Source organism: Zingiber officinale, chromosome 7A (assembly GCF_018446385.1).
Source record: "Zingiber officinale cultivar Zhangliang chromosome 7A, Zo_v1.1, whole genome shotgun sequence".
In the NCBI taxonomy this organism is placed as follows: domain Eukaryota; kingdom Viridiplantae; phylum Streptophyta; class Magnoliopsida; order Zingiberales; family Zingiberaceae; genus Zingiber; species Zingiber officinale.
The window spans coordinates 136,261,115-136,283,073 of record NC_055998.1 but is presented as its reverse complement, the minus strand read 5'-3'; the positions used below and the strand labels follow the sequence as shown (position 1 = coordinate 136,283,073).

The 21,959-nt window shown below is 36.9% G+C and overlaps 1 protein-coding gene across 2 annotated transcripts in view; it reads left to right on the top strand.

Annotated features, from left to right (window-relative positions):
- The first annotated feature begins 12,420 nt into the window (after positions 1-12,420).
- Positions 12,421-21,959, top strand: part of LOC122002738 (dicarboxylate transporter 2.1, chloroplastic-like) — a 34,960-nt gene continuing 25,421 nt past the window's right edge. For both annotated transcript variants that reach the window (XM_042558027.1, XM_042558026.1), the window contains exon 1: positions 12,421-13,352. In XM_042558027.1, coding sequence (XP_042413961.1) covers positions 12,561-13,352 — 792 coding nt within the window. In that variant the 5' untranslated portion in view covers positions 12,421-12,560. The remainder of the gene's footprint in view (positions 13,353-21,959) is intronic.

Genomic DNA, 21,959 nt, shown 5'->3' with positions numbered 1-21,959 from the left:
AATCATAGGGTTAATAGTTTTATATTCTATCATTTGAGCTGGATAACATATTGCTAAAATATAGTTATGTTGGAGATCCAACAGTCGAGCTAAAGAGGATGAATAACAATTTAAATTTATTTATTGTTAGTAGGGTTGTAAATGAATTCAATATTCATGAACAAACTCTATTTGATAAAGATTATTTATATTTTTTTCAATAGTAAAAGAATATATAAAATAAATAGGATTGAACATTAATATTTGATTTAGGATTTAAGGTTTGTTAATGTTTATAAATAAAATTTATAATCAATTTATAGATAAATTTATTTATTAAATTATATAAAATTTAATTATATATATAAATAAAATATTGTAGTTTATAATTTTTAAATTATAAATTATTTATAATATGTTAAGGTTTATGTATTAAATAAATATTTAGCTTAATTTATAAGGACAATAATACTTTTAAATAAGTTCCATAAAAAATTTGAGTTCAGCTCAAACTTAAACAAACTTGAATAAGTTCCATAAGTAAATAAATAAGTTTGAACATAGCTAAGTTCTACTCATTAACACCCTTACCTACAAATATGATTTTAATACTCTTGCTGTTGATAGCAAAGTTACACACATAATTTAGTACAATGGAAATGAAATAAACATACAAGTTTTTTTCAATTGTCATTATGTTTGTTTAACGTGGTAAACATAAGCAATTTAGTACAATGGATCACTCTCAAAGCACCACTAACTTAAGTTCAATATTAATCAAGAAACAACTTGTTACCCAATGCTTCGGCAATGACTCGTAACTCCCTCTCTGGTGGCAGTAGAGGTGATTTGTGGGGGGCAAACAGACAACATTATCTGTTGCCTCGCAGAGATTAACTTCAATTTCCGACGACCCTCACTGGAGGAGAGGATTGGTGTTGATCGAAAAATAAGTGCTCGTGGTGGTGGAGACGACTGTGTTTCTCTGAGAGATGGGGACGGAGGTGATTGAGGCCTAAGTTTTTTATCAGCTAATATTTTATATATTTATTTATCTATTTTTATTATATAATAATTAGTGTTGTCTTAGAATGATCAAAGGTGTTTATCTCTAGATATGATACTATGCTAAAAGAAGCAAAACTGAATTTTTTGAATAAAATTTTCAGATTGATAGTGTCGTAAGTGAAGAGTTTGTGTGCATAATAAGATACAAGAGAGTGAAAAAAATTATTGGATTAAATCTATTGATATGGCATCTTCATAGCACCAAGGTGGTAGTGGTTTGACTAAAGCAGCACCAAGATGGTGTGTGGTTAACCAAGTCGAACTCAGGTGGTTTGCTTTAACCAAACCAATAGCAAGGTAATTTTAAATTTTTATTTTCTCTTGTAATTAGTTATATAGATACACACACTTTTATTAACATTCTTTTATAATTTTATTTATTTTTATTTTTTATTAAAATTTCAAAATTAGAATTCAAAATATAGATAAATTTAAATAAGATTGAGGTCTTTAGAGTCGCTTTTGATCAAAACTATGAATTTAAAAAACTCAATATTTTTTAAAAAATATGTAAATAAATTAAGAAAAATATTTAGAGTAAACAATATTAATTTAACATAAATTTTAATGAAAGTTATGCTGAAATAACTAATTTTTTATTTTGTATTTTCTTTTATTTTGTTTCTTATAATTAGATATTAAAAATAGAAAAATAAATATTTTATTTTTTATTAATTTTTTTTATATTTTTAAAATTTATTTTATTAAAGTTTAAAAAAAATATAGATAAATTTAGGGACCATGAATAATTTTTAAAAAAATTGGGCTCTTTAAATCATCAATGCCTTTTATATGAAAGTTTTTAATTAAATAATTAAGTTTTAAATTTAATTTTATTTAATTTGTGTTGCGTAAAGAGGGGGCAACACCTCTCAACCATTAATGCGGAAGAACAGGAAGAAAGAAAGAGATCGTGCGGAGCAACAAGACAAAGACGCACAAAAAGGAGCAAATATGAGGAAGGAGAAGAAGAAGAAGAAGAAGAAGAAGAGTTATCGTGGTTCGATGACGTGCCTACTTCACAAAAAATGGTTGAACCTTTATTAGAATTCTCTCTACACAAGAAAATCATATTCCATGATTCTTGTGATTGTACAATAGGTTTATAATGATCCTTATAAATAGTGCATAAACCCAGACCCGGTAAAATCATAATAGAATTTTGTTATGAAAAATCGTAACAGAATTCTATTATAAAAAATTGTAATAGAATTCTGTTATATAAAATTATAACAGAATTTTATTATGAAAAATCTTAACAGATTTTTCATCTATGACATCCATCACATTGACCTTCATCCAAATATGAGCCACCCATCAACAATTTCCACCTTGGTGAATATTCACCCCTTCGAAGAACACGAGTATTTGAACAAAACTCGACCTGGATCTCTGGGTCAGGATTTCCTTCCCCTAACATCTAGAGATATGGATCAAGTTCAAACAATGCTTAAACTTCTCTATAGTCACTGGCTTTGTTAGTATGTCTGCAGTATTGTTTGCAGTGTGAATGTTCTCAAGTTAAATTTCCCCGGAAACAATTAGCTCTCTGATCTTGTGAAATCTCACATCAATGTGCTTGGTTCTCACATGATACACCTGTTTCTTCACCAAATAAATAGCATTCATACTATCGCATAATAACTTAACTCCACCTTACTGAATGTCCAGTTCTCTGACCAACCTTGTAAGCTATAAAGTTTCCTTCGCTGCTTCAGCTGCTGCCATGTACTCTAACTCTGTAGTAGACAATATAACAATAGATTGTACTATAGATTTCCAATAGATAGGTTCTTCTGCCACAGTTAACACGTATCCTGTAATAAACCTCCTGTCATATAAATCTCATGCATAGTCTGCATCTATATACCCAGCAACTGAAGGATCTTTCGATTATCTACTGAATATGATGTCATAATCAGTTGTACTTCTCAAGTATCTGAAAATTTACTTCACTGCATCTCAATGTGGTCGACCAGAATTTGAGATAAACTTACTCGCTATACTATCTCCTTGCGCCAAATATGGTCTCGTGTAAACTATGATATACATCAGACAACCAATTGCACTGGCATAAGAAACCTTTGACATCTCTTGGATCTCGTCTTCAGTTTTTGGACACTGTGTACTGGATAACTTAAAGTGATGTGCCGGGGTGTGCTCATCAACTTTGCATTCTTTATGTTGAACCTATCTAAGACCTTCTCCCCATAGCTATGTTGAGACAACCATAATCTCCCAATAACTCTATCCCTGTGAATCTCCATCCTAAGAATCTTCTTGACTTCTCCCAAATCTTTCATGTCAAATTCCTTGCTCAGTAGCCTCTTCAATTTATCGACCTCTTTCATCTTCTTTGCAACAATGAGCATATCATCTATGTATAGTAGTAAGAAAACCAGTGATTTATCTTCAAGACTCTTCACATATATGCAGCAATTATATTCACATCTCCTATATCCGTTTTAAATCATGTATAAATCAAAACATTTGTACTATTGCCTAGGAGATTGTTTCAATCAATAGAGTGATTTCTTCAACTTACAAACCAACCACTCTTATCCCAGTTGACTAAATCCCTCAGGTTGTGACATAAAAATCTGTTCCTCTAAATTTTCATAAAGAAATGTCATTTTCACATCCATTTGCTCCAACTATAAATCGTGATCTGCCACCAAAGCTAGCAGCACTCTAATTGACGTATGTTTTACAACTGAAGAGAAAATTTTTTCATAGTTAATCTTCTTTCTCTATGAATACCCTTTTGCTACCAACCGAGCCTTATACTTTACTTCTTCTCCCTCTGCCATTACTTCTTTCTTTTTGAATATCCACTTGCACCCTATAGCTTTCTTTACTTCAAGAAGCTCCACTAGATCCCACATTGGGTTCTTATGCAACGACTCTATCTCCTCTGCCATAATACCCGCCCACTTGTTCTTTTTAGAGCTGTGTATCGCCTCTTGAAAAGATGTAAGTGTTGGAGGATCAGTGGCCGGCTAGAAGGGGGGTTGAATGGACGGCGCCCCCAATAACTCGCTTCCTACGTATTCGTTAGTGCGTAAGCGGAAATACAAATACTAATTACGAATACGAAAGCTAAAGACAAAGAAAAGAACAAGCAAACCAATACACGTCGATGTAACGTGGTTCGGAGATGATGCTCCTACTCCACGGCTATCCGTAAGGTGGACGATCCCTATCCGTCGGTGGATTAGCCCCCGGCAACCTCCGGCTATCTCAAGTCGCTCCTTGTGGGTGGAGAAACCTCACCACAAACACACCAAGACCTCTTGGATTACACAAGCACTTGAGAACTCTTGTGACTACTAATTAGGCTTTAACCAAGTCTAATTTCGTCAGGTTGACCGGCTATCCCAAGCTCCCTCTTATAGAGCTTGGGGAAATCAGCCTTGCTGATTTGCCCGTTACCAGTCGACTGTTGCCAACCCAACGTCTCTCTCAACGGCTATCTATCAGTCGACTGGTCCCTGGACCAGTCGACTGGTCCCAGCCGTTTTGGGCACAGAGAGCTTCTGTGCTCACCACCAGTCGACTGGTCCTAGTACCAGTCGACTGATACAACCCTAAACTTAGGGTTTCCCATCCCGAGTACATTTCTCTCGCACTCGGACCTTCACGACTCACTTGACTCTTCTTTGCAGCCTTGACCTCTTGCCTTCAAGCCTACTTCCTTTGGCTCTCGTCCCTCGGATGCATCCAAGCCCGCGGCTCATCCCCAATGTCATCCTTCGCGTATACCTCGAAGTCGCTTCCCTCGGCCCTTGTCCTTGCTGCCTTGTCCACGGTCCCTCGGATGCTCCATCCTTCACCGGACCCGAAACCGTCAACCTGAGTCACATGTGTCACCTGCAGTCCTGCACAACTCAAGTACACATATCAAATAACGAGGGTAAACCTAACTTAAACCCTTTGCCCAAACACCAAAACACATGGTCCCGCGGACCATTGGGATTGCTCCAACAATCTCCCCCTTTTTGGTGTTTGGCAATACGTTTAAGTTAGGGAAAACAAATAGCAAATAAACATGCTAATACAATGGACTTACGATGCCAAGGCTACACACTTGGACTTACTCCGCCGAATGGACTTACGTTGCCAAGGCTACACACTTGGCAACCGCCGAATGGACTTACATTGCCAAGGCTACACACTTGGCAACCGCCGAATGGATGCATCATGAATTGGAACATATCACAAGGCTCCCCCTACACCTACGCTCCCCATTAAGCTAGGATTTTATCACAGGGCTTTTTAAGAACCTATCCCAAGGCTCCCCCTACACCTATGCTCCCCAATGAGCTAGGATTTTTACAACGGGCTTTTTAAGAACCTATCCCAAGGCTCCCCCTACGCAAAAGCACTAAAGGTTTTCCCAACTAAACCTTAATTCTCCCCCTTTGCCTAACATCCAAAAAGTTATCCAACAATATCCCAATTGTTGAAAACTTATCATCCAAACTGACCCTAAACTCATGTATTAATCCCCCTTGGATCCCATACATCTAGGCGAGTTGACATGGTCACAAACCAATGCTGAAAACAATTTCAGACTGGTATCAGTCGACTGCCCTAAGTGCCAGTCAACTGCCCCCTTCGACAGAATCTTACAGAAACATTCTGTAGTCGAAATCTACTGTTACCAGTCGACTGGTATCGGCACCAGTCGACTGGTATCGACAAAATGAGCTTACAGAGACATTCTGTGCTCAAAAACATTGTTACCAGTCGACTGGTACCCTATTTCTGAAAAAATCAGCCTTTTCAGGCCAACTTCAGAAATGCACCAGTAATTCCCTAGACCTCCAAAAATCTCCAAATTTTGTGGAGAGGTCTATTGTACCCTTGTCTACCTGGGAAAAATATATTAAAAAATATATCTATCACCAATCCCAAGATTGACACAAAATCCAAAACTAGTTAAATGGTTCAATTGAACCTTGACCTAAAGTCCTAGTTTTGGCTTCCTTTTGATGTATTTGCCCATACCAACCCACAATGCATCCCTAGCATTGGTTTATATGGCATCTATACATCCAAAACCAATTATCATGCAATATGACCCCAAATGTCATATTTCTTGCATGAAACACAAACCATGTGTGCCAAATCCCTAGGTTTGAGACTCAAATCCATCTCCAAACCTTTTGGCACACTCCATGGCTCCTCTAGACTCCCAAGTAGTACCCACCTGAGATCCATTGGTAATGGGTCCCAAATTGACTCTTAGAGCTCCCCCTAGAGCTCTTTGCCTTAGCCACCTCCCTAGGTGACTCATCCACAATGGCTAGGCCACATCGGTCCACCCCCGGTGACACTTGGCCTACAAACGTAACTTTCTTAACCTTGGACACCTTGTCCTTGGTTAATTTCTTCTTACCATTAAATGACTTTTCCTTGCCATTTATTGGCTTCTCCTTGCTATAGTCATATGCAACCCTAGCATAAGACTTTCCCTTAGCTTTGGAGGACTCTCCCTTGCCATGATCATTTCCCACCCTGGCACATGGTCTCCTTTTGACCTTGGAGGGACTAGATCGGTATCCCAAGCCCGATCTATCATTGTTGGGTCTTTGGCTACCCAACACCATATTTAATCCCTTAGATCCAATAGTGAATCTCTTAAGGAATTTCTCCAAATGATCAAGCTTTGCCTTCAAAGCTTGATTTTCCCTTTCTAGGTTCCTAAACCTAGAATCAACATGTCCACCTTGGACATTCCTAGACCTACCCTTTCTAGGCATATGTCTCCCCTTCTTGGGATTAATGCCTTGGTTCTCTATTACCTTCTTCTCCTTAGGTAATGAGAATTTAACTTGCCTAGGTCTATCATGCATAGGTCTCCTAGGGTTATGATCAACATTTACCCTACTCCTATCATGATATTTGAAACCAAAATTTTGCATGGGCATATAATGATTAACATTATTTTTCCTAGCATGCATGAAAGAGTTTAAATTTGAATTAACCTTCAAGTTAGGGTATACCTCCCTTACCCTTGAAGCTTCCCCTTGACTTAAGCTCCTCTTCTTCTTCTCCCACTTCTTTAAATGCGCTAGCTTCTTGATCTCTCCCTTCTTGGGGCATTTTGTATGGTAGTGGCCCTTCTCTCCACACGTGAAGCATATAATGCGCATTTTCCTTCTTTGGGCTTCTTCATTCCTACAACCCTTGTTAGTGTCTAAAATAACTTGATTGGGTTTAGGAGTTACCTTCTTACCCATTGGACACCTACTCTTGTAGTGTCCCTTCTCATTGCATCCGAAGCACACAATGTGGTCCTTTGACTTTGCTTCGGTGGAGGTGCTTGCTAGATTGACCACTTCCAAGACCTCTTCTTCTTCTTCACTTGCCTTGGAATTTTCTTCAATTCTTGAGGATGTAGATGATGCCTCATCTTCCTTCTCCTCCTCGGATGTTGAGCATGGCTCAACTTTCGTTTGCTCCTCTTCAACTTGAGCAATTAAACCCATCTCCTTGGGTTCTTCTTCTTCTTGTGTAGGTTTAGGTTCTTCCCGTAGAACCATCTTCACCTTGCTCCACAAATCGTGGGCGTTCTCATATTTTCCTACACGACTCATCATGTCATTAGGCAAAATATTAATCAAAATAGATATTACCTTATCATTTGCCTTTAATCGTGAGATTTGCTCCTCCGTCCAATGACGCGGTCGGAGTTTCTTCCCTTTCTTGTATTTTGGGACTTCAAACGGCTCTTCGACCACCATCATGGTGTCCCAATCCGTGTTGAAGAAGACCTCCATCTTCATCATCCAATATGTGATGTCCCCAAGGCTTCCTCCTTCAAACTTTGGAGGTTCAATCAAGCTGGTCATCTTCTTATATGCGTTGCTTTTCTCGGCGGTTAGTCCGGTGAAGTGCGTCCTCGCTCTGATACCACTTGTTGGAGGATCGGTGGCCGGCTAGAAGGGGGGTTGAATGGACGGCGCCCCCAATAACTCGCTTCTTACGTATTCGTTAGTGCGTAAGCGGAAATACAAATACTAATTACGAATACGAAAGCTAAAGACAAAGAAAAGAACAAGCAAACCAATACACGTCGATGTAACGTGGTTCGGAGATGATGCTCCTACTCCACGGCTGTCCGTAAGGTGGACGATCCCTATCCGTCGGTGGATTAGCCCCCGGCAACCTCCGGCTATCTCAAGTCGCTCCTTGTGGGTGGAGAAACCTCACCACAAACACACCAAGACCTCTTGGATTACACAAGCACTTGAGAACTCTTGTGACTACTAATTAGGCTTTAACCAAGTCTAATTTCGTCAGGTTGACCGGCTATCCCAAGCTCCCTCTTATAGAGCTTGGGGAAATCAGCCTTGCTGATTTGCCCGTTACCAGTCGACTGGTCCTTGCACCAGTCGACTGGTGCCAACCCAACGTCTCTCTCAACGGCTATCTATCAGTCGACTGGTCCCTGGACCAGTCGACTGGTCCCAGCCGTTTTGGGCACAGAAAGCTTCTGTGCTCACCACCAGTCGACTGGTACAACCCTAAACTTAGGGTTTCCCATCCCGAGTACATTTCTCTCGCACTCGGACCCTCACGACTCACTTGACTCTTCTTTGCAGCCTTGACCTCTTACCTTCAAGCCTACTTCCTTTGGCTCTCGTCCCTCGGATGCATCCAAGCCCGCGGCTCGTCCCCAATGCCATCCTTCGCGTATGCCTCGAAGTCGCTTCCCTCGGCCTTTGTCCTTGCTGCCTTGTCCACGGTCCCTCGGATGCTCCATCCTTCACCGGACCCGAAGCCGTCAACCTGAGTCACATGTGTCACCTGCAGTCCTGCACAACTCAAGTACACATATCAAATAACGAGGGTAAACCTAACTTAAACCCTTTGCCCAAACACCAAAACACATGGTCCCGCGGACCATTGGGATTGCTCCAACAGTAAGGTCTTCGCTACTAATAATGAGTGCATAAGATACCAAGTCTTAAAATTCGTATCTGGTGGGTGGTTTTATAACTCGTCTCGTTCTACCACCAGCTATAGTGCGATGCTCCGTGTGCTTTGAGTTAGAATCATGGGAGCCATTAGTCTCATAACATCTTTCTCCATGTTATTCTATGACATTTTTTCCCTTCTTCTTGAGTATATTGTAGCATGACCTTCTCATCAAACACCATATCTCTACTGATCACCACCTTACTTATCTTAGGATCCTAAAGCTTGAAGCCTTTTACTCCTTTCTGATACCTCAGAAAAATGCACTGCTTTGACTTCGCATCCAACTTTGATCTCTCCTCACTAGATAGGTGCATATATGCTAGTCATCCAAAAACTCGAAGATGAGAATAATCGACTTTATTCCCTGACCATACTTCCTCTGATACTTTGCCTTCTAGCGCTGTCTTAGGTGATCTATTAATGAGATAACATACCATGTTAATTGCTTCTATCCAAAAATTCTTTATTAGCATTGCATTCAGCCTGAGACATCTTGCATTCTCAATTATTGTCTTGTTCAACCTTTTCGCTACCCCGTTCTGTTGAGGTATTCTACAAATCGAGAAATACCTCATTATCCCATGCTGCTCACAAAATTCCTGAAATTTTAAATCTGTGTACTCAGTCCCATTGTCTAACATAAGACATTTGATCTTCCTTCCGGTCTGGTTCTCTAATTCAGTTTTCCATAGTTTAAACTTTGCAAAAGTTTTTGACTTGTGACACATAAAGTATACCCAGACATTTAGTGAGTAATCATCAGTAAAACTTACAAAATACAAGTGCCCTCCACATTATGCTACACTGGCTGGTCCCATGTATGTAGTCCAGAATCTCTTCCGTTTTGTTTGTTGTCGTTTTTGAATTGTACTTTGCTCTATTTCTCAAGAACACAGAATTTGAAAAATTCAAGCTTTCACATCTTGACACCCTTCAACAAATCTCTCTTGTGCAGTTCTAGCATCCCACGTTCACCCATATGCCCTAGCCGCATATACCATAAGACAGTACTGTCTGATTCAGACTCCACTGAGACAACTACACCTATAACTGTAGTCTCTATCGACTTATAGATGTTTTCTGCTAACTTTTGTCTTTTCATTATCATTAGAGCTCTCTTGCAGACTTTTATCATCCCGCTCACTGATTTTTAAATACAACTAATATCATCTAGTGTGCCTAGTGAGATCAAGTTCTTCCTTAGCTCTGATATATATTTGACATCACATAGAGTTCTGATCACACCATCAAACATCTTGATTCTGATATTCCCTATGATGATAACTTTGCATGACACATCATTTCCCATAAACACTGAACTAGAATTCACTACCCTATAAGTGTCAAACTAATTCTTATTTAGAGTCATGTGATATGAATATACAGAGTCTAAAATCCATGCATCTGTCAACTGCTTTAAACTCGACATAATTGATAGCATATCTCCATCACCACTCTCTGAATTTTCCTCTTCAACTATGTTTGCAGACTTTGCTGAACTACCTTGGTTCTCTGCAACATGTTTCTTTATCTCTAGACAATTTCTCTTGATAAGATCTTTGCCTCCACATTTATAGCACGTGATCACCTTTTTCCTTCTCGACTTAGAATGAGTCTTGTTGTTGTTACCTGATCCATGTAGAGATTTGCTCCTATCACACTATTTGTTGCTATTTAGCACAAGCCCTTCTCCCTGAGAAACTTCATCGTTTGTTTTCTTCCTTTGGTAATAATGTAGCAATGCATCTATGATGTCCTCCAATTTGAGAGTTTCCCTGCCCCACATCAAAGTAGTAAGTAAATTTTCATACGTAGGAGATGAAGGTAGAGAATTTAACAACATCAACACCTTGTCTTCATCTTCGATCTTCACATCAACCGACTTCAGATTACTTATAATCTGGTTGAATATGTTGATGTGCTAGCTTAGATCGGTTTCTTCTGTCATTTTTAGCCTGAATAATTTTTACTTAAGATACAGTTTGTTTGTCAATGACTTTGACATATACCAATTTTCTAGCTTTTACCAAACTACCTCTGGTGATTCCTCGTCCATGATATGGTACATCACATCATCTGTCAGACAAAGCCTGATTATTGTCATTACCTTTGCTTGAAGTTTTTTCCAATATGATTTTTCCATGCTTTCCTATTTTCTTTCTCCTAGTGCCTTCACCATGCCTTGTTGCACCAACAAGTCCTTGACTCTTCTCTGTCATAATCCAAAGTTTCCGGTTCCATCAAACTTCACCATATCAAACTTCATAGAAGTCATCCCTGACATGTTAAAGAAATATGCCGCCAAAACCTGTAGCTCTGATACCAATTGTTAGGCAAAGAGAGGGCAACACCTCTTAACCTTTAATGCGGAAGAAGAGGAATAAAAACAGAGATCGCGCGGAACAACAAAACAAAGATGCACAAAAAAGGAACAAACACGAGGAAGGAGAAGATGAAGAAGAGGAAAAAGAAGAGTTGTGGTGATTTGGTGACTTGCCTACTCACAAAAATGACCAAAACTTTATTAAAATTTTCTCTACATAAGAGAATCATATTCCATGTTTCTTGTGATTGTACAATAGATTTATAATGATCCATATAAATAGTACATAAACCCTAGACCTAGTAAAATCATAATAGAATTTTGTTATAAAAAATGGTAATAGAATTATGTTATAAAAAAAATCGTAATATAATTTTATTACGAAAAATCTTAATAAATTTATCTTCCATGACATTCATTACATTGACCTTCATCTAAATATGAGTTATCCGTCAATAGTTTGGTTCGGTTTAAATAAAAAAAATTAGTTTTTATTTTAATTTAAAATTGAAATAGATAGGAAAAATATTTATTGATAGAAAAGATTAAACCGTCATCTAGAAGGCCCTTCTAGGATGACTCTCTACCGTCTTGAAGGGAAATATCATGAAAATTTTATCCAACAATAGAAACACATGCAATGAGGGGTTGAGACGACTAATAGATATTTAACATCCATTGAGAATTGATCTCATACCTATTGATTATAACACTCTTATATGAATCAACAGTGTTGGACATAGAAAAATATTTAGACATCGTTTGGTCTGTAAATTTTGTATTTTTATTTTTTTGAAAAAATAAAAAATATTATTTACTTGACAATTTTTATATTTATTTTCTAGAAAAAAAAGATACCATTTTATAAAAAAAATAAAGAACATCTAAAATCATTTTATAAGAAAAAAAAACACACGTTTTTCCGGAAAATAGAAATAAAAACCAAACGTTCTTTTGATAAAAATCAAAATAGGGTAGACTTTTTCGTAAATTGCCGATAATTTTTGTTTATAAAATAACGTAAAGTGTGGATTTGAATTTGAAAACTCCTCCCATTCAAATACGAGGTGGCCCAGGCAAATGGACAGTAGTGGCTAACCTTGATCAGCATGTAGCTGTAACAAGTGTTGTTGGTGTTCTCAAATCGCTCACCGCCAGTTACGCCTTACCTCTCTGCGGCTCTCTGCTCCCAGCCGAGCCTATGGAAGCCATCGCCTGGCGGCTCTCCACCCACCCCTTCGCACTCCCCGTCTTCCCTTATCGTTGCCTCCTCTCGGTCGCCCTCAGTCGCCCTCCTCCACAGTCTCCGATCGCATCCGCCCTCTTCCTCCGGCGACGCCGTCGCCGTAGAAAACCACCCGCTCTTTCCCCCGCTTGCTCCTCCTCCCCCCAATCTGATTCTCTAGATCCTCCCTCCGCTCCTCCTCCTCCTCCCCCTTCCCTGACGCCTCATATTGGCGCAAGGCCCGTTCCCCTTGCAATTTCTATTGTCGTCGGCCTCGCCGTCTGCTTCATCATTCCGAGGCCAGCCGAGATAACCCCCCAGGCGTGGCAGCTCCTCTCCATCTTCATCTCCACCATTACCGGTCTCATGCTCAGTCCGCTTCCCATCGGCGCATGGGCTTTCCTCTGCCTCACCACCTCCGTCGTCACAAAGACGCTCACCTTCACAGAGGCGTTCGATGCGTTCGAGAACGAGGTAATCTGGTTGATTGTGATATCTTTCTTCTTCGCGAGGGGCTTCGTCAAGACTGGGCTCGGGGATAGGATCGCCGCCTATTTCGTCAAGTGGCTTGGCAAGAGTACTCTAGGGCTTTCTTACGGGCTAACCGTAAGTGAGGCTTTCATCGCCCCCGCTATGCCCAGCACCACCGCGAGGGCAGGTGGGGTCTTCCTGCCCATCATACAATCGCTGTCGCTATCTGCCGGAAGTAAGCCCAGGGATAGTTCGGCCAGCAGGCTCGGATCCTATCTGGTTATGTCCCAATTCCAGGTTAAACCTTCCTCTTCTTTGTCGCCTGCTTTAATTCTCTAAAATTAATATCATTGTTCTTATTTCGGTAGCAAAAGACAATAATCTTTTCATTACCTTTGTTGCGACCATTTTAATTCTTCAGAGTTCAGAACATGGTTTAAATTCTCAAACAGTACGTGAGTCTAATGCTCGGAAGTATGCAGTTTTGATACCATGTCATGCCAATATAGTTTTAATATTTTTTAAATATAAAATATATTAATTAAAAATAAAATATTTAACATAAACATTTAAAAAATTTTAAAAATAAATTTTAAAAAAGAAAAAAATGGAATGCAATACTCTCATATGATAGATAAATAAATAAATAAATAAACAAATAAATAAAAAATTTATTATAGATTTTTTAAAATAAATTAAATAAAATATATAGTTAATAAGATAAGTTTATTAGAGTTTAAATAATTCTATTTAAAATATCCCTATCATAGTTAAGAGTTGATTAAGTTTATTAACATAAGTTTTAATTAAAAAAATCGAGCCATCGTGTCTTGCGACGCCTTACATCGTATGGTCGCTCTGTTGGTGCAATTTTCCTAGGTCAAAGTTGACCAGTTTGACTAAACTTGAGTTAAGCTTGAGTCTTGATGTTTTTAGTTTTGATGTTTGACAATATATGGAGATTGCAGTTGCAATTGTCTGTGTGGGGAGATTGTTGGTGTAATTCTCCTCTGGTCAAAGTTTAACCAGTTTGATGAGAAGAAGAGTCAAGTAGGCCAAGATTGACCGGATACTTGATTGGGAAAGTCCTAACTGGAAGTTAAGCAAGGGCGAGTCCAACTGGAAGGTTGACAGAAGAAGAAAATCCAAGTGGGTCAGTGTTAATCGAACATTTGGTATGGAAAGCCCTGGTGAGTGAAGCCAGGTGAAAACCCTAGTGAGTGAAGCTAGGCAAAAGAAAAATCATGATGAGTGAAGCTAGGTGAAAGTCCTAGTGAGTGAAGTTAGGCAGTGAGAAAGTCTTGATGAGTGAAGTCAGGCATGCATGTGGAAATCCAAGTAGATCAAGGTTGACCGGACACTTGGTGATTGGAAGTCCAAGTAGGTCAAAGGATTGACTGGATACTTGGCACAAGGAGAAAAATCCAAGTGGATCAAAGGATTGACCGGACACTTAGTGAAGAAGTCCTAGCAAGTCAAGGTTGACCAGATGTTAGGCATTCTGAAGTCCCAACAGGTCACGGTTGACCAGATGGTGGACGAGGAACCCGAGACTTAGTTTTGGAAGTTAGGGTTCAGTAATCGATTACACTGTGTATTAAGCGATTAAGCATTTTGCTTAATTACTTAAGGAACTTTCTGTTTGAAATAGAAAAGGTTGTAATTGATTATGACATTCTTAATCGATTATGGCAATCGATTAAGGTGCTTGTCGTGGGAAACAGAAAGGACCGTAATCGATTAAGGTAATCGATTATGGCTTTCTTAAGCGATTAGAGTGATCGCTTAAGCTGGTTTTCACGAAGACATAGAATGGTTGGTAAGCGATTAAGGAAGGAGGCTTAATCGCTTACAGGCCCTTCTTGTGCAAACAGAAGCATGGTTAATCGATTAGGCTAGTCGATTAGGCATGAGTAATTGATTAGGGTAATCGATTACGCTTGAAAAACTAGTCGTTGTGCAGGTAGAAATGGCGTTCGCGTGCACTGTTCTCAGTAATGGCTCTTCGATCTTCTTCACCGAGCTCACGCAAACATCACCGCCGGTTCTTGAGGCTCTTTGGAGACAAGTGCTGCTGCACTTCCAAGGTCAAGAGGCGTTGCCAAACAAGAAGAAGAAGCAAGCTAGGGTTTTATGTTTGTAAATCTTGTAAGATTTATTATTGTATTAGCCTCTTTTGTTCTTCTTCTTGTATTTTTGTATTGAGAGCTTGTACGAGACTTCTCCGCTTTCGGATTGTTTCCGAGAAGGAGTGTTTCATAGTGGAGAGTGTGCATGAGGGTCGGATCCTTGGATTAGTCACCTCTTCTTGAGGTGGATACCAAGTCAATCCATCTTGTTAGCATTGGGGAGCCTTGCGTCGAGTTTATCAGCTGCACATCATCTTTGACAAAGCGCGAGAAGCTATTCACCCCCCCCTCTAGTTCCGAAGTGTCCCAACACGCTCGACCCCCTCCATAGCTGCCAATGAGGTTGCGCGACCCCTCTGTCCCTGCTGAAGGTTTGCACGACCTCTTCGTCACCACCAACGAAGCGTGCGATCCCTCCGTCGTGGCTGACAGGGTCACATAACCCCTCCGTCGCGATCACGAACCTCGTGCCGAGTGTGCCAGTGTCGGTCAACGGGCATGAAATGTTTAGTTCATTTCATTTGGTACCCAAGTTTCAAAACACAACAATAGGTAAATTTATTATTTTTATATTTACATTTTTAAACAACAGGTTAAAATCACCAATGTCGATCCAAGATCCAGATGAAAAAAGCTTAAGATTATCGGTCAGCATCAAACACATTCTATGATTGAATCCATTAAACTATTGTGTTAATGCTAGATTGATCCTCGGAAGGAACGTGTTATAGGGTATGAGTCCTATATCTTCATGAAAATTTAGGTGTAATGTTAACTATACAAGAGTTCTCATACTATGTGTTGGATAGAATAGTATTATAGGAATACTGATTGTCTTAGATTTGGAACATAGAATATAAGAATACTTACTGGTAAAGCAACGCAGGTAATATATATAATGATTAGAAAAAATAATATTTTATATTTACAAGAGACAAAATGGGTAGGAGAGAAAGACAGATGATAGAGAATTTATGTTTTCAAGTTATGATATACAAGACAAAGTAAAACAAGAAATGGAATAGGGATTGTCGTAGATAGTTCATTAAAGGATGAAATAGTAGAAATAGTTAGGAAGAGGGATATGATTATAACTCTTAAGATAGTGGTGACAAAAAAAAACTATAATGCAATTATATATATGCACCTCAAGTAGGATTAGATGAAGATATCAAATATAAGTTTTGAGAAGACCTAGATGGGGTAGTACAAAAAATTCAACTAAACGAGATGATTTTAATAGGAGATCTAAATGAGCATGTAAGAGTAAGAAATGTGAAATATGATAGGGTACATGGGGTTATAGTTTTGGAACAAGAAATGAAGAAAGAAAAGCTATATTGGATTTTGCGATAGCATATGAATTTATAATAGCTAATATATTTTTCAAGAAAATAGAATAACACTTGGTTACATTCAAAAGTGGGAATAATAAGTTGTAAATTGATTTTCTTATGATTAGAAATAATGATAGATTTGTAAATATTACAAGGTCATGTCTAGAGAAAACTTAACTACCCAACATGGGTTATTAGTGTTAGATATGCGCCTCAAGTATAATATCAATAAAAGAAACATGTGCACGACGCCTAGAATCAAGTGATGGAAGTTAAAGGATGAGAAACAAAGTATATTTAAGGAGAGCGTATAAGCACAAGTATTAAGAGGAATACACGACGACTCAAATATGGCATGAGATAAGATGACATTAAATTTAAAAATGGTGGCCAAGAGTGTACTTAGTGAGTTAAAAGGGCGTGTATTATTAAGTAAAGAATCTTGGTGGTGGAACGAGAAAATATAAGAGAAAGTGACGAAAAATGAACAACCTATAAATTATTGTACACTTGTAAAAAAAGAAGAAAACTTAAAAAAAAAGATGCAGTAGCTAAGAAATAGACTAAGAAAGTGTTCAGTGAAGTAAAAAATGAAACTTTCAAACGCTTATATCGACAATTGGATATAAAAAAATGGAAAAGGACATTTGTAGAATAGCTAAAGCGATAGAGAGAAGGACAATATTTTACCTAAATAAGATGCATTAAAGATGAATCCAATAAGATACTAGTGAACGAGGAAAAAATAAAAGAGCAATAAAAGATGTGTTTTCATCGACTTTTAAATAAAGATTTAAATTACCAACTTAACTTAGATAATTTAAATAGATCATAGGAGTATAAAAAGTTAATTTTTTATTGGAGACTTCACACTTTAGAAGTAGAATAGGTTAGAAAAGTGGTTGAATCATATAATATTTTAATAAAGGTATTGAAGTGCTTAAGGAAGAGGGTGTTGAATGACTTTTAAAGTTATTCAACTAGTTATTGAAAATGAAAAAAAATATCTGATCAATAGAGGGTAACTACTCTGGTCTCCTATATAAAAATAAAGGAGACATACAAAATTGTGCGAATTATAGGGACATTAAGCTAATGAGTCATATGATGAAACTTGAGAAAAAAGTGATAAAAAATATACATTTTGATTATAAAAATGTACATTTTCTTAAACAACTAATTAAAAAGTATCAAGAACAGAAACAAGGCTTACATATGATATTTTTATCGACCTAGAAAAAGCTTATGACAGTTTTGAGGGAATTATGTGGAGAATTATAGAAAAGAAAGTCATTAGCGTAATGTATATTGAAACAATTAATGATATGTATGATGATGCAAGGACAAGAGTAAAGACTCCAAATGGATTATTTGAAACTCTTCCTATAAAGATAGGGTTATATCAAGAATTAACTCTAAGTCCCTATCTTTTTATACTGATCATGGATGAATTTTATTATGGTGTATACGTTGTTTGTAGATGATATTATTTTGGTTGATAAAACACGTGGACTAATTGCTAATCTTGAATCTTAGTGGGAAACTGTAAGTGAAAGTTTTAGGTTTAGTAGAGTGAAGACACAATATATAAATTATAAGTTTAGTAATATTAAATATAGTAAGACAATTATTAAGATAGGAGCTGACGTGTTACCTGTAACGGAGAACTTTAAGTATTTAGAATTATTTTTATAAAAGGATAGAGGGTTGAGAAATGTCTTACATAGAATATAAGTAGAATCGTTGAAATGAAGGAGATTGTTAGGTGTTCTTTGTGATCATAAGGTGCCTTTAAAATTTAAAGAAAAATTCTATAAAATGATGGTTAGACATATTATATTATATGAAACTGAATGTTCAGACATAACTCGAGCACACGAGTAGAAGATAAGAGTCACAAAGATAAGGATGTTAAGGTGGATGTGCGGACATACAATGATGAATAAGATAAAAAATGAGAAAATTAGAAAGAAACTTAGCGTTGTGCCTATTGAGAGAAAACTTTGAGTGTACAGACATGTATTATTACAATGAATATGTTAGTTAGGTGATGTAAAATGATGACAAATATATACATTAAATAAGGAAGAGGAATACCAAAGATCACTTAGTTAGCAATGATAAAATAAAATAAAATTTATTTAAATATATGATGATATTGTAGAAGATAAAGCCCAATGACGTAAGAGAATCTATATAGCCAACCCCACTTAATAGAATAATGCTTGGTTGTTGTTGTTGTTGTAGTATTTTTAACTAACAGGTCCTTGGTTTTCATTCTTTGTTGAACCAGGAGATTCAGTCCAAAATTAAAATTTCTACGTTGGATTGCAACAAGTTGTTCCAAGTTCTACATTGTTTTTGAAAGGAAGATATATTAGGTATGGAAATCAGTTTGGTGATATTAGTATTACTACCCATTTCTACAACCTATAGACTCCAAAATGCATTGCCTACGTTTTCCATAAAAAAAAATTCACTAATGGCGAGCACTATTTTTATGAGTCTTTGGAATTTAAATGCAATTAAAAACATTTTGCAATGAAGCAATCTTTATTCAATATTAAGGCATCATTAAGGTTGAAGTTGCCTTTTAAACGTCTTGATTAGTTGTAACATTACTCCAATTGTTCCATTTGACCTTCTCTATATTTTTTCAATATTGCTCGTCTACTTTGGAGAAGGTGTTCACCTTGCCCACATACTGGTTAACCTAATTATACTCACAATTTGTAATGACAAGTCATATCAGTCGGTGGGGGTGAAATTTATCGCTCCACTTATCGACCGACGTGTGAAATGCTTTGCATCTATAGGATGAGAGCAAGAAGTTATCGAAGATGGCACAGTCATGGCTACGAGTGTGGTGGCGCAACAAGTGCTCTGAGTGACAGCTATTGCAGATAGCCACGTAACAAATACATTGGGTGGTGGTTGAGGGGACAACATGAACAATGAGTGACCGCTCGCGGTGGGTAATTATGGGATGACCATTGCGAGTTGGGAAGGGAAGATGAGGGATAAGGAAGGAAGAAGTGTGTAAAAGGGAAACTTTAAATAGGAAATCTTAATTAAATCCTAATTAAATAGCCTAATCCATTTCTAATCATATAAAAATACAACAATTCTAATTAAATATGATTAAACTATACTTATCCTATATATAAACTTGATTTAGTTTTAAATAGAACAAAGTAAATTCGAATCTAACTCAGGTTTGGCCCCATTTAATCTTAATCACGATATCTACTTGATGAACTTTATTTAACTCTAAGACAACTTCACCTCAAATACCAAAACATTAATTTTATTTATAGTTTTTTACTGAACCACGTAGGTAAGTTTCTAAAATTACCAAATCGCGTAGGTTAGTTTCAAAATTACCAAATCACATATCCACTTCCCGTTTTACTCTTAATTAGACGGCTGATAAAAAAAAAAGTCGATTTGATTTCTGTTTGAAAATCAGTCGGTTGGTTTTTAACACCAATCAAATTGATTTCTCTATGTGCCGAAGTTTCGAGCAAATTAGTCAACTGATAATGAAAATCAGCCGCATTGATTTGCTTTTATATCAAAGTCGATTTTGGGCAAACTGGTTGATGGACCAAACGACCTCATATTGACATGAAACTAATTTCTATATGTTTGGCTAGTTCTCTTGATTATATTCATATCCTCAAACATCAATTTGACCTAATATATTGAGAGTAATGATTTTTTGAACATGAATGTATTCGAAAAATTTAGTTTATGTTCAAAAAATTACTGCTCTCAATATATTGAATCAAATTAATGTTTGAGGGCATGAATATAATCAGGAGAAAGTAGATAAACACATAGGAGCTAGTTTCATGTCAATTCGAGATCGTTTGATTCATCAACCGATTTTGCTCTCTTTTGTGTTCATCTAGTTCTTCTGATTATATTCATGCTCTCAAACATCAATTTGACTCAATATATTGATGTTTGAGGGCATGAATATAATCAAGAGAACTAGCCAAACACATAAGAACTAGTTTCATATCAATCTGAGATCGTTTAGTCCATCAGCCGGTTTTGTTCAAAATCGGCTAATAAACCAAACGACCTCAGATCGATATGAAAGTAGGTCCTATGTGTTCATCTACTTCTCCTAATTATATTAATGCCCTCAAATATCAATTTGATCCAATATATTGAGAGCAGTGATTTTTTGAACATGAATTGAATTTTTTGAACACATTCGTGTTCAAAAAATCACTGCACTCAATATATTGGGTCAAATTGACATTTGAGGGTATGGATATAATCAGGAGAAGTAGACGAACACATAGGAGCTAGTTTCATGTCAATCCGAGGTCATTTGGTCCAAAACCGACAGATAAACCAAATGTCCTCAGATTGATATGAAACTATTTTCTCTGTGTTCGTGTAGTTTTCCTGATTATATATATACCCTCAAACATCAATTTGACTCAATATATTGAGAACAGTGATTTTTTAACACGAATGTGCTCTAAAAATTCAATTTGTGTTAAAAAAATCACTATTCTCAATATATTGGGTCAAATTGATGTTTAATGGACCTAGACAACTCAAAATGACATGAAACTAGTTCCTAGTGTTCGTTTAGTTCTCTTGATTATATCCATGCCCTCAAATGTCAATTTGACCCAATATATTGAGAGTAGTGATTTTTTTAACACAAATGTGTTCGAAAAATTCAATTTATGTTTAAAAAATACTGCTTTCAATATATTGAATCAAATTGATGTTTGAGAGCATGAATATAATAAGGAGAACTAAACGAATATATAGGAACTAGTTTCATGTCAATCCGATGTTGTTGGTCCATCAGCCGATTTTGGGTATGGATATAATCAGGAGCACTAGTCGAACACATAGTTGCTAATTTCATGTCAATCTGAGGTTGTTTGGTTATCAACTGGACTTTAATACATAAGCAAATCGATTTGACTGGTTTTCATTATCAGTCGACTGATTTGCTCAAAATTTTGATACAGAGAGAAATCGATTCGACTAGTGTTAAAAATCAGTCGACTGATTTTCAAATTGAAATTGATTCGACTAATTTTTTTTATCAGTCGACTGATTAGGGGTAAAAAGGAAAGTGGGTACGTGATTTGGTAATTTTGGAACTAACTTATGTGATTTGATAATTTCCAAAACTTACCGACATGGTTCGGTAAAAAACTATTTTATTTATCTTAATTAATTTTTTAAAAAGTAATTTTAAAAATAAAAACTTAAATAGGATAAACTTTGATATTTAGCTTCTTGTCCTTAATATCTTTTCTCAATTTTTTTCAAGCATTAACAATTGGCTATAGTTTACCGTCATTTGATTAAAAAATATTTTAATAGTTTATTTATATTATTTTTAATTAATTTTATTGGAATATTTAATGATTGAAATAAAAGAGAACTAATTAGAC